General features: G+C 42.3%; 3 protein-coding genes across 4 annotated transcripts; 2 read left to right on the forward strand and 1 right to left on the reverse strand.

Moving 5' to 3' along the window:
* Positions 1–96: 96 nt before the first annotated feature.
* On the reverse strand, positions 97–3,612 carry LOC103368973 (lathosterol oxidase-like). 2 transcript variants are annotated; one of them, XM_008297535.1, is made up of 7 exons: positions 3,335–3,612; positions 2,818–2,926; positions 2,291–2,512; positions 2,068–2,200; positions 1,799–1,899; positions 1,146–1,274; positions 97–1,010 (listed from the first exon to the last, which is right to left on the reverse strand). In XM_008297535.1, exons 3-7 carry the CDS (start codon positions 2,498–2,500, stop codon positions 741–743), a joined length of 843 nt encoding a protein of 280 aa, XP_008295757.1. In that variant the 5' UTR covers positions 2,501–2,512; positions 2,818–2,926; positions 3,335–3,612; the 3' UTR covers positions 97–740. The 2 variants fall into 2 exon arrangements, with proteins under 2 accessions (XP_008295757.1, XP_008295756.1); XM_008297534.1 differs by having other exon boundaries at positions 2,291–2,507; positions 2,810–2,926.
* Positions 3,613–8,212: 4,600 nt separating this feature from the next.
* Positions 8,213–9,149, forward strand: mt2 (metallothionein 2). Its single transcript, XM_008297536.1, has 3 exons — positions 8,213–8,330; positions 8,457–8,522; positions 8,911–9,149. The coding sequence occupies exons 1-3, from the start codon at positions 8,306–8,308 to the stop codon at positions 9,000–9,002; spliced, it is 183 nt and encodes a 60-aa protein (XP_008295758.1). The 5' UTR covers positions 8,213–8,305; the 3' UTR covers positions 9,003–9,149.
* A 575-nt stretch (positions 9,150–9,724) lies between these two features.
* On the forward strand, positions 9,725–11,096 carry steep1 (STING1 ER exit protein 1). The gene has a single exon (XM_008297537.1). It carries the CDS (start codon positions 9,855–9,857, stop codon positions 10,530–10,532), a length of 678 nt encoding a protein of 225 aa, XP_008295759.1. The 5' UTR covers positions 9,725–9,854; the 3' UTR covers positions 10,533–11,096.
* The last annotated feature ends 1,331 nt before the right edge of the window (positions 11,097–12,427 follow it).

The raw sequence follows: 12,427 nt of genomic DNA on the forward strand, positions 1-12,427 counted from the left end.
TGTGTATAGCACATTTTACACAACAGAAGCTGAGCCAAAGACATTAAATGTTTTATATCAGCATCTGCAAAAAAAAAAGACTTTTGGGAAGCAGTGTCCATGAATCAGCCATTCATTCAGTTATTTATTGCAATCTGGGAAAAAATGGCAGACAAAAAGTTCTACATCACACATGATTCTCTGTGCCAGCTTGCTCAGTAAATCTACTCGCACAACCTTTAAAGCTTTACAGCCCAGAAAGGACAAAAAAGCCACGCTCTGTATTTTTCTTTTTCAGGTTTCTAAACTGAATGGGAAGAAAATTATTGCACAGATGATATGCGGATGAAATACACTGAAAATGTCCATCACAAGGACACAAAGACAACATTTTTGTTAAACTACATCAACAGAAAACATGACAATATATTTTTTTTAAACCAGGCTGCAGCTGCTTGTATTTAGACAGATTCATGTCACAAACACCTAGACTGTATTACAACAGGTAGAATAATTGCAACTGACCTCAACTTTGCCTAACCAGGGATCATTTTAGCCTCCTGCAGTGTATTTAACCAAATCACACCATCACAGTTTCCTTTGGGAACACAGAAAAGCAGTTTTCACATCCTAGCTGTGGATAACCTGTGCTCTTGGTAGTTGGTGTTGCAACTGAGACAACAGTCTCTTGTCTCAGACCTCTCTAGAAACTTCCCCGATGGATTAAAACCAGAGCAGAAGTCCTGATTGTGGCTCCATCATCACTGCGTCCGTGCAGCCTCGGCCATGAGCCTGCGAACGTGGTCGTGCGGCCCATTTCCCAGCAGCGCCGAGGGGTGTCGGTAGGAGCCCCCCAGACGATCCCAAAGCGTGAAGTATTGTCCGTAGTTGTAGTTGAAGTACAGGTGATGGTCTACATGGTGAGCGGCGCCGTTGATGAAAAATATCAGGTGGCCCGGGAGGCGGTAGTCTCCGTCATGTATGGAAATAGTCCAGACGTTGACGAAGACAAAGAGTGAGAGGTAGACCACCTGCAACACAAGTGTCCAAAACGTGAGTTAAACCATTTTACAGCAAGTGTACCTTCTGAATATCATTTTTTCAGAGCATCCAGAAAAGCTATCCCCCATGTAACATCACAGTAGAGCAGGTGAGGAAATGGACACCTTGTGGAGGGGGAAGATGAACGGGTAGACATGGTAGGGTAAGCTCTGCAGGAAGCCGTCCAGCGGGTGGAAGGCGTGGCTGGCGAACGGTGTAGGGACCTTGAATATATGGTGCTGCTTATGTAAGAGCTGAGGGGAGGAGAAGCACAAATGGTCTGAATTTCAGGAATAATTTACTGGGAGGAGAAAAAAACCATAAGAGAAAGGTTGTTTAGCTGTAAAATAAATTACAGTCAAAACCTCCGACTATAACGGAGGAACGTGACCAATCCAACAAATAGATGTATAAGAATATACAACGTTTCAGATGCTGAGCCCTGATGAGCCAAAAATGGAACATTTCCTTATTCATGGTCACCTCCAAGTAGGACAATTTTGGCGTTTTAGCTGCTAAATGTCGAGATTTGCTAACTTTGCCTGGATGCTGTTTAGCACTGGGCAGGTAGTTTTAAAGATGTTCCACTGCTTTAAAAAGCTGCCTGCTGCATCAGGTAAGAGGGTTCATGGCAGCACTCATCCAAAACAGTAAAGTAATAGTGAAAATGCAGGGGGAAAGAGGAACTGTAGAGTTGTACCCTTTTTATATGAGACAGTCTTTCCATACTTCATCAGTATAAACTCACTGACTGGACCTGGAAGCATATTGAACTCACCTTGTAGATGCTCTTATGGTGCATCCAGCGGTGTATCCAGTAGATGCACATGTCAGTAAAGAACAAGAAGCCAGTGATGCTCAGGAACACCCCTGTCCAGCCTGAAACAGAAACACACTGATCAAGCTATTTACAGCTAAGTTTACAGTTTGTACGTGCACGTTTAACCAACATTTTGAGGATGAGACAGCCTTAAGAAACACCATATGGACATGTTAACAAGGTAAAAACCAAAGCTGAGGATTGAAGATGAAGAAGCGTCGTCTCACCCAGGGGAGAGGAGCTGATGTCGTCGTACAGCTTGCTGTGTCCTCTGACCTCCCAGAAGAAAAGGGCGACAGTAGGGAAGCTCATCCAGAAGATGGAGACAGTTCCCAGCTGGATCTCTTTTCTCACTTGGTTCTATTGTCGGGTCAAAGAGGCAAACAGTTCACATCCTATCTGTTCTACTCTACAGCAGTGAATCCAGGCCCAGTGCATTCTGCAGCCTACCTTAACGAACAGCGGATGCTTCATCAGTTTATGGTCAAACACATAGTAGAAGCTGAGAGCACCGAAGCCCAGGTAAATGAGCAGCGCTCCCAGGTTGGTCATCACCCACAGGCTGATGATCTGACGCACAGCCCAGTGCTCGGGCCACGAGGTCGGGTAGACATACGGAGTGAAGACGTAGTAGTCGGCTATGTTCAGCACGTGATCCATGGCAGGTCTGCAGAGAGCAAAATGTTCAAACCATCACAGAGTAGAGAAAGTAACAGGCTGCTGGTGGTTACTGGTTTGTGTTGGTAGTTACCAAACTGAATAGATTCACATGTATGAGGTACTGCATCGATTATTTCAGTTTAAAATTACAATGCAACAGGAGGGGACATAACTCCAGCATAAGACAATCACAGTAAAGTATCACACCTGCACAGGTGACTGCTGTCCTACTACACCTGTGCAATGATGCTCAATTCTTCCCCCTTTGAGCCCTCTATTAAAACAGCTTTTAGACTAAACACTTCTTACCTTGATCTTGGTTGTAAATCCCTCCAGCCTCAGACCTGATCAGACTCTTGAGTCAGCGATGGCTCCACACCTCTGTTGTAGAGTCGCCACGGTGCCAATCAGTGTGAGAACAGGAAGCTGCAGAAAACAGAGTCAACATGTGGAGTTCATGGAGCGAACACAGAACAAGTCTGTCCAGATGTAGTTCTAGAAATGTCTCAGCTTAATTTTTAGATGTTTGTAATAATTGGTTTTCTTGTATACTCTGCATATGTACACATTTCCAGCATAAGTCCCACTAGCCTGCACTGTGATGCAGTTCTTACTGGTTTAAACGGTAAACAAGCTGGAAGAGAAGCACAACAAGAACTGATTTATTGCATCTGTCGTGACCTGACCTTTTATTTACTGCCTTCTCTAAAATCAAAAGATATCACTCCTGCTTTTAACATTTTTACTCTTAGATTTATGAAACGCAAATTATTCCAAATTATTAATTATCATTTTTATCAGGATTTATAAAAGCGTTCTTTTTGCCAAACTGACCTGCTTCAGGGCTGCAGCTGCACGTCAGACTGGTCTTTCCTAGAAAGTAGACGAATCCTCATTCCTCCACACCGTCTGTCCAACAGCACAAACACATGCTGCCAAATACAGCAAACTACTCTGCGGCAGAACCGCACAATACAAGTTCATGTGTTCCAGCAATTTTTGAAAATGTAAATATCCTTTTTCCTTGAATGTAGCAGAGAGCTGTGGTTTATTGTGGCAGTCGGTCCCATATGGGGATCCAGACACGTCTGTCCTGGTGGAACCAGATCCCAGCCTGCTCAGCAAATAGCAGGCAGCTGAGTGACAGCAACACAGTTCATTTGCAGTCACTTTTGGCTATTTTCAGTGCAGTCTGAAAGAAATACTGTTTCTTCACTGTCACATAGTTAAATAGAGTCCACAAAATGACATGCACTGCGGCTTCCTGCAAGTTATGGTCAGAACAAACAGTAAATCTGATGCCTTTATGCTGTCACACTATCACGACATAAGTAATCTGGAATTGCATCATAGCCACTGAATCATGCGCTGCCAATTTAAAACTACTCTACATCAGTTTTGATGCAAAATAAAATTCCCTTGCAGGATTAAGCGTGTCATGTTTGGTCGTGGCTGTTCCCTGACTCATGCTGTGCTGCAGGATCAAGTTCCAGCTGAACTGTCTGTCCTTTAGTCACACATACAACACGTCTGCACAGCTACGCTTGTTAGGAAACTAAATTAATGTTAATTTACTATAAACAGCCTCAGCATAAATAAGAGATGCGAGTCCAGTCAGAAGAACCACATTCAGTATTTTATTAACAGCACATCTCATCAGATCTGTCGACAACAGCAACCTGCTGCACACAAACATGCGCACACATTCTAGATACAAGTGGATGATGTGATTTCTCATCAGATGAAGACAGACTGCAGACAGTCTGAAGAGGAGGATGAGTGTTTTTATGCTGATGTTTCATGTGTGGCCTTCATCACTTAGATTACAGCAAGCATACGAATATAACTAATGTGCTGTAGAGCTGCTTAAATGTTAGGAGGCTGCAGCACAAGTATTAATGATGCTAAATGTGCTGCATGTGTGTAAGACCATGCTCATCAAGCACTCATAGGTTAGATGTGTCATAGATGCCTTTTTCTTTACATTCCAAGCAGGAAAAGCTCCACTGCCCATATAAATGTGTAACCATCTCCCTCTAGAGCTCTAGAACACAAACTGCACCTGTCTGCTCCTGCTTCATGTCCCATCCATCCATCATCTCTACACCTTAATCCTCACTAGGACAATTTAGAATCACCAATTAACCTCAGCATGTTTCTGGACTTTGGGAGGAAACCAGAGAACCCGGAGAGAACCCACACTGCACGGGGAGAACATGGAGACTCCACGCAAAAAGATCCCAGTGCCCCCACCAGCACGCGAACCAGCAACCTTCTTGCTGCGAGGCAACAGTGCTACCACCTTGCAGCCTCTGCTTCATGTCTTTTTATTCAAAACCGTTGTCCATTTCTCACAGTTTTCACCCCAAATGTGCCAGATTGAAACCCTGAATTACTGTAGTTTTGACTTTTTTGTTTAGGGAAAAATTTGGAGTACAAGTGGGATTCATAAACGAAGAACAAATACCAGATGAATACTTTTTTATTTAAGCTTTTTTGTTTACGCATTTTTTTTTTTTGTGGCCAGAATCCAATTCAAATAGTTTTGACAGACAAATAATAATTTTTGACGTTTGTTATGCTCACAGTACCATACGAACAGTACAATACTCATTATTTAAAGCGGTGTTTGCATTGTGGTAAAAGTGCAAAATAAATTTTACTACTTTAGTGGTGTGTGCCTAATGTACTAAAGTATGTTTAGTAAAAAATAAAATGAAATAAATAAAGACAGAAATAAAAAAACTAACTTTAGTAAACATACGTAAATAAATACTATTACCTAATAATATTTTAAGAAAACAATTGTTAATATTTCTGCTGTCGTGTTTGTTTCTTGCAGTGATTTTTAGTCCTTTTGAGGGTTAAACAGAAAATCTGTGTCATTTTTGCACTTTTCTGTGTAATTTGGTGTCCTGGGAGAGTTTCTGATTTTATATCCAGGTTAAAACACAGCTCTGGGGGCGGAACAAACCTTGTGACTGTCATTTAAATTCACCTGGAATGGGATTCTGTGATTTTTATTTTATTTTTTATTCATTTTTTCTTCTGGTAATTAATATTTTAATTACTGCAACAACAAAAGTCCCCTCATGTCCACGTCCCTTGTTTGGCTCGTCACACTCTGTTTGTTTGAACTTGTCACATGCTACAGTGACTCAGCTCGTTACTCGCTGACACAAAACATGACCTGTGTGGGAACAACGCTCCGCTGCAGCCGGACGGTGGCGAGCGCAAAAGTGCTGCCTTCAGGCTCCAAGTGCAAACTCGTAAATGTGACTATCACAAGGAGCGCGTGGGGCAGCACTATATAGTTAAAAAAAAAGAAAGAAAAAAGTTTTAATATCAACATACACATCTCTGCTTCATATAAACTCAAAATTTGTTTCTAGAACCTTCTGTTCTTGTACAATTCTTCCAAATATAGCAGAAGTGACGTGCTATACCTTAACCCTTACAGGCAACAGACACATACAGTTCCACCTATTGTATGTAATATAGATGAATATTGTATGTGGATCATGTGTGACTGATAGTGACACATCTATCTGTGTAAAAACTACAAAAGGAAGAAAAAAAAGTATTAAATTACATGATAACTGTAAAAAAAAGTAAACAAGCCCAAACTGTAAACGTCAAAAATGTCTTTAACAACATTTGAGTTTTATCTGTTTTAATAAATTACAGAAAATATCTAGTAAAAACAAGTAAATAAAAATAATAATAATAAAAAAAAAAAAACACATGAAAAAAACACCAGGCAAAATGTACACAATGTCCCCATTAAAAAAAATAAAATCAGTTTTAACCATTTACACAGTGTTTGAATGTTACAGCATTCCACTATTTTTTAATGGATTTGTTTCTAACACCCTTGCGGCTACATTATCAGGTTTTTGTTGTTGTTGTTTTTCACAGTGTATTTGACTATTAACTGATTTGTATTAATCATATTTTATTTATTTCCCCACTTCTGTTCATATTTGACACATTTTCTGTCTTTTAACACTTTACTTTTCTATCACCAGCTTATTTTGGTTTGTATTGCATTTATTTATGGTGTTTTCTGTTTTTGTTGACTCTTTCCTTTAACACATCATCATTTATGCGGTTATTGTTTATATTATTTGTTATTCTGTCTGGTTTGTAAAGCACTTTCTGTTTTTCTGTCTGAGTCTGATAGATGTGTTGATCTCTCAGGATTCAGAACAACCAGGATCCTATAATCTACCAGTTTTCTGTCACACTCTGCTCCTACAGTTCTGATTATTTCACACACTTTCTCAGAAACCTCTCTGGCGTAAACAAACACCTAATTTGCATTCCATCCGTGGCACCGTTTGCGCTCCACACCGGACTCTCTTGTGTGGGGACATTTCCCACTGCACACGGTGCGTGAAGGCAGCACATTCCTCGGTTTGCTCACGGACTGCGGCCGGGTGCAGAGCTGCAGGCGGAGCAGCGGCAGCATCAGAACACGGAGGCGGGTCCGCACCGTGTGCACACGTCCGACAGCGCTGGAGACGCCACAAAGGAGCGCCTGTTTGAATTGTGACTGAGCTGAAAATACTCGATGTGTTTATTGTGAACAGCTGAACCTCAAAATCACAATAAGATTCCCTTCACAGACAGCAGGTCATCTGTACATGTGAGGAGCACCTACAGGAGTCGTGTGGATTAAAGACTGTTTCATATGAGTGAATTGGTTGATATTTTCTTCAGTTCTACAGTTTCATTTAGCAGACGCTTTAATCCAAAGCGACGCTCATCTGAGAGCAGATACAACACAAGCAAGGATCTAGTCAGGAGAAAACAGTGTAGATAAGAGCCATAGAACAAATTCAAGTGTGATAGGGTTCTGAAGCCAATAGCAGGCTGTGTGGGAGGTAATAGGAATGTTTTGTGGGAAATGTTCAAGAAAAAGATAAATTAAATGTAATGTAAAAGATAAAATAAATGTAATGTAAAAGGTTAAATAAATGTATTGTAAAAGTTTAAATAAATAGTTTGTTGTTGTAGTTGAAAAAAAACACAGGCTGGAGTTGGATAACGTCACCTAAAATGCAAACAATATACTGACAGTTAGGCAGGAAAATAGATTTCTAGAAGTAATTTCCTTTTATCTGTTACTGAGCAAGATTATATATCATAAATACCTCTGTTTTCATTATCTATATATGAGTATCGTGAACGCATCTTGACCTTATCTACATATTGCTTCCTCTAGTTTATGAATCCGTGCGCAAAAAACTGTGCCATCAGTCATCTTTGCGCGCGTCCTTCAACCACATTAACACGTTTGGATCCACATAAACTCCCTCCTGACATATACATTTATTATTAAATTGATATAAAATATCATCATTTGAGACTCACACGGCATTCTGTGCCATCATGGACTATTGTTGAACTTGTGTAACGATCTGTTCTCATCTCTAAAACGTCTTCAGCCCACATGATGTTGTTGTTGTTGTTGTTGTTGTTTTCAATTCTATGCGTTATTTATTCCGGAGCCCCTTACTCTCAGGGCGATAAACGGGCTCCGGGTGGTCTTACATAACGTCCAGCAGAAACGGCAGCCTGTCCTCGGCTGACTCTGTGCATTTCCGCTGCTCGTCGTGTGCACAAACCTCTGTGCAATCATTTACCGACAGTCTGCGTGACGGACAGACGCGTTTTGCACCCGGCTCTGTTTCCTCCCGGACGCTATAAAACCGCCGCACCTCCAGCAGAAGTCACAACACAACTTGAGACGAAATCAGCAGCTTCATCCTCTGAGGACCAACAACCATCAACCTAAAGAAAATGGACCCTTGCGAGTGCACCAAGAGTGAGTATTCATGCGTTGTTGTTTTTTGGTTTGTCTGTGAACGTTGCTGCTTTTTCATTTTTTTAATTGGATCATTTATTTATGTAGTCTTACTAACAAACTGATCTGTGTTGTCTTCATGTTCAGCTGGATCCTGCAACTGCGGAGGATCCTGCACATGCAAGAACTGCTCCTGCACCAGCTGCAAGAAGAGTAAGTTAAATCCTCCTCCTCCATGATGCACACTGATGCTTCATCCAGACACTCTCAGGGTGACCTTCTCACCCTCTGTAGACTAAATCTAAACTTCCTCAGCACACTGCTAAAACCTACCAGTGATTCATCATTCCTCCTGCATTTAATTCTTTATTTGTAGTTATTAATATACTGCACAGGTGGCCTCCATTGGTTTAACGAGCTCTCACCTGAAATGTGTAGATTCTGATTAACTCTATCAAGCTGAGTGTAGCTTATGTTCTGTCCCTTTAACATGTTGTAATCAGCTGACTGGTTGCAGCTTGTGCCAGCTCTTTATTGTAATCAGTGCTTTGTTCCTGGTTTTTAATGTGGCCTCCACTAACCAGCTCTCCTCTTCCTGCAGGCTGCTGCTCCTGCTGCCCATCAGGCTGCAGCAAATGCGCCTCCGGCTGCGTCTGCAAAGGGAAGACCTGCGACACGAGCTGCTGTCAGTGAGGAGCCTGCAGCTGCAGCGCCATTCCCTCGTCCTGCACCTTGTGATGAATCCTGTGATCTACTGAATGATTAAATATGCTGATCTCTACATGATAATCTCTTTTGTACTTGTCTTTAATGTTAAAAAATAAATCTTGATTAATGGAAGCAGTGAGTCTGGTTTTGGTTTTAACTTTTGTGGTTTAATGTTTCAATGTATGAAATGAAAATGATGTGCTACAGCAGGTCATTTGACCACAACTAGGCTCATGGGAAGGTAAAAGTGAAACTCAAATATTCAAGCTTGAGTCCATAGTTCAGCATTTTTCTTTTTCAAAATGATGCTGGTAGATGATAACAAGGTGGCGGGTCAACCTTTGAACCTTTAAACTACAGCTGTGGGAACAAATAATCCTACAGAGCATGTCAACACGATGGTGACGATGCCAGTGTTTCAGCAAATCCTTAAATGTGTACAGCCAAGTCTTGGTTCAGACATCTTAAATATAAACCCCCAACCTGAAACACATTTTATCTGCTTCACCCTTTTGTAAAATACAAGCCTGGAGAATATCGTAGATCTGTCATCCTCGCATACATTTCTGGCCCTTCACATTTATTCTAGGTCATGTGAAGTTTTAAAGGCAATAAAAACGGTTTGTTTTGACCTCCGGAACCTTCAACCAGGCGGAACAAAAAACGACACAAGGTTTCTCTTAGGAACGTTAACAGCGACGCACACCGGAAGCGTTGCGTTGTTTGTGTGTTTGAGGGAACTTTTCTCACAGAAGGCTTGTTTTCCGTCGTCATGTCGGGTCGCTGATAAAGTTTAATGAGAGTTAACTGTTATTAAATACATCTTATCGTCCCAAAATGCCGAAAGTCGTGTCGAGGAGCGTCGTGTGCTCGGACACCAGGGACCGGGAGGAGTACGACGACGGGGAGAAGCCGCTCCACGTCTACTACTGCCTGTGCGGTCAGATGGTTCTGGTTCTGGACTGCCAGCTGGAGAAGCTTCCCATGAGGCCCCGGGACCGAGCCAGGGTCATAGATGCGGCCAAACACGCTCACAAGTTCTGCAACGTGGAGGAGGACGAGACGGCGTACATCAAGAGGACCGAGGGCATCGAGCGGCAGCACCGCAAGAAGTGCGGCAAGTGCGGCCTGCTGCTCTTCTACCAGCACCAGGAGAAGAACAACCCGGCCACCTTCATCGTGGACGGGGCCGTGGTCAAGTTCGGCCAGGGCTTCGGCAACACCAGCGTGTACAGCCAGAAGCAGCCGGAGGCGCCCAAGAAGGTCCGTGTGATGATGACCAAGCGGACCAAGGACATGGGCAAGTTCAGCTCCGTCACCGTGTCCACCATCGACGAAGAGGAGGAGGAGATCGAGGCCCGGGAGGTGGCCGACTCGTACGCTCAAAACGCCAAGGTGATCGAGAAGCAGCTGGAGAGGAAAGGCATGAGCAAGAGGAGGCTGCAGGAGCTGGCGGAGCTGGAGGCCAAGAAGGCCAAGATGAAGGGGACGCTCATCGATAACCAGTTCAAGTAGACCAGAGAGGAAACTGAGACTGTTGTTCTGTGGAGGTCCTGCAGCTCCACAGACCTCCTCTTACATCTGAGAGGCCCACCTGTATAACACCAGGACTGATGAGGTGTGAAGCTGGTGAAATGTTGGACCTTTTATTTACTGAGAGATGTTTTTTTTTTTTCAAACGTGAAAAGACCAAATAAACATTTTGGATTTGTTTTTAAACCAGTTGTTCTTGATGTTATCTTCACCCGGTTGTTTGTCTCACCAGTAGAAGTCTTCTGCTGTTTGAAATTGTCACTTAAATGCTGTTGATGGGCTTAAACATACAACAGGACTTTATGAATAATAGTTTATTCATGAAAGGTTGAAGTAAACTGATCAGAGCTGATGTGAAAAGTCGCCTGCAACAGGTTTTTTATAGTCAGTTCCTCTAAAAAGTAACTGCCAAGCGTTCGTGATTCTGTCTCTTAGATGTGATGATTGCAAGACATGTTCAGGGAGTTTATGATGAACATTTTTCACTGTTTCTTTCCTAACTACCTGGCTGATTACATATCCTCATAAAAGTAATTTCAAATGAAACTATTCATGTGTTGCAGCCGTAGAAACATGATTCTAATCTGCCGTTTCCAGGCGTTTATCCACAAAACATGACAGCAGAAAAAGCACAGTTGTGAAATAACAATAAAAATGGCTGAAATGAGTCAGCCTCTGAATCTGGATCGTTTACAGTTCATTTGGAAATGTTATTAAGTCTAATTAAATCAGTGAGGAGCAAACAGACGCCAGTCGAGGTATAAAGCATCTAAAACCACCGATAGAACGATGAAGCACCGGAGCTCCACTTCACACATCACAACAGAAGATCTGAATAAATGGGATATTTCAATCTTCTGCTTTTTAAATATGTTCACAAAACACTCCGACATCTTAACTCTGTTCAGTCATTGTGGAATATTGAGTGTGAAACAACAAATTTGACGAAGCTTCTTCAGACCTTTACAAAAGCACTGACTTAGTTTGGTAAAGACGTATATTTTATTCTGTTCATACATGTAGAGGTGTGTGTGACAGATTAAAGGAGAAACCTGAACCCTTGACCCCCACAGTGAGACAGTCTGGTGGCTCTGTTGTGCTGTAGGAGGCATTTTATTGACATGTTTAGGTTTCACTTTGTCCGCTGACTGTGACAGCGCCTTTCACCACCATCATGAAAACACCAAAGGATGGACGGAATGGTTTTTGGAAGAATGGTGTAGAGATCATCCATCCATCATCTATACACCGCTTCATCCTCACTGGGGTTGCGGGGGGGCTGGAGCCTATTCCGGCCAACTTAGGGCGAAGTCAGGGGACATCCTGGACATGTAACCAGTCTATCACAGGGCTACACTTAGAGACAGACAACCAAGCACACTCACATTCATACCTACGGACAATTTAGAATCACCAATTAACCTCAACATGTTTCTGGGCTGTGGGAGGAAGCCGGAGAACCTGGAGAGAACCCACGCTGCATGCTCGGTGTAGAGATCAGAAAAAGTAATATTAAGACACACTGAGGCTGTTCTGGTGGTCCAAGACTTTACTAGACAGAAGTAACTAAGACCCTTTGTGAGTTTTTCCTTTAATTTGCCACCTGTATGTGAACATACTGCCTCAAATGTCTGGTGGTATTCTCATGGTAAAAGTTTGGCACTCTTCCTGCTATGGCCTGCCTTTGAGTCCCAGTCAGAGAACTTAATCATTCTCTGAGGATTGATTATCTGTTTATCTATCTAGACCTGATCTGGTGATTAACTGTCCTGACACGATGTTTGAGGAAAGATGTACATTTTAAGTTTTTATAATTGGTAATTAAGATATTTAAATTTGTCATGTGTCACACCTAATGTGGCGTTATTCAGATGTTT

This window comes from Stegastes partitus, unplaced genomic scaffold, assembly GCF_000690725.1.
Source record: "Stegastes partitus isolate 25-593 unplaced genomic scaffold, Stegastes_partitus-1.0.2 Scaffold1227, whole genome shotgun sequence".
NCBI lineage: Eukaryota > Metazoa > Chordata > Actinopteri > Pomacentridae > Stegastes > Stegastes partitus.

Bases quoted from the DNA above. Each gene is read 5' to 3' on its own strand.
- LOC103368973 (XM_008297535.1), bottom strand. From the start codon at position 2,500: ATGGATCACGTGCTGAACATAGCCGACTACTACGTCTTCACTCCGTAT. The intron at 1,275-1,798 runs GTGAGTTCAATA...TCCTCCCCTCAG, and splicing joins ACCATAAGAGCATCTACAAG to CTCTTACATAAGCAGCACCA. The intron at 1,011-1,145 runs GTGTCCATTTCC...CTTGTGTTGCAG, and splicing joins TCATCTTCCCCCTCCACAAG to GTGGTCTACCTCTCACTCTT.
- mt2 (XM_008297536.1), top strand. From the start codon at position 8,306: ATGGACCCTTGCGAGTGCACCAAGA. The intron at 8,331-8,456 runs GTGAGTATTCAT...CTTCATGTTCAG, and splicing joins CCCTTGCGAGTGCACCAAGA to CTGGATCCTGCAACTGCGGA. The intron at 8,523-8,910 runs GTAAGTTAAATC...CTCTTCCTGCAG, and splicing joins CTGCACCAGCTGCAAGAAGA to GCTGCTGCTCCTGCTGCCCA.
- steep1 (XM_008297537.1), top strand. From the start codon at position 9,855: ATGCCGAAAGTCGTGTCGAGGAGCGTCGTGTGCTCGGACACCAGGGAC.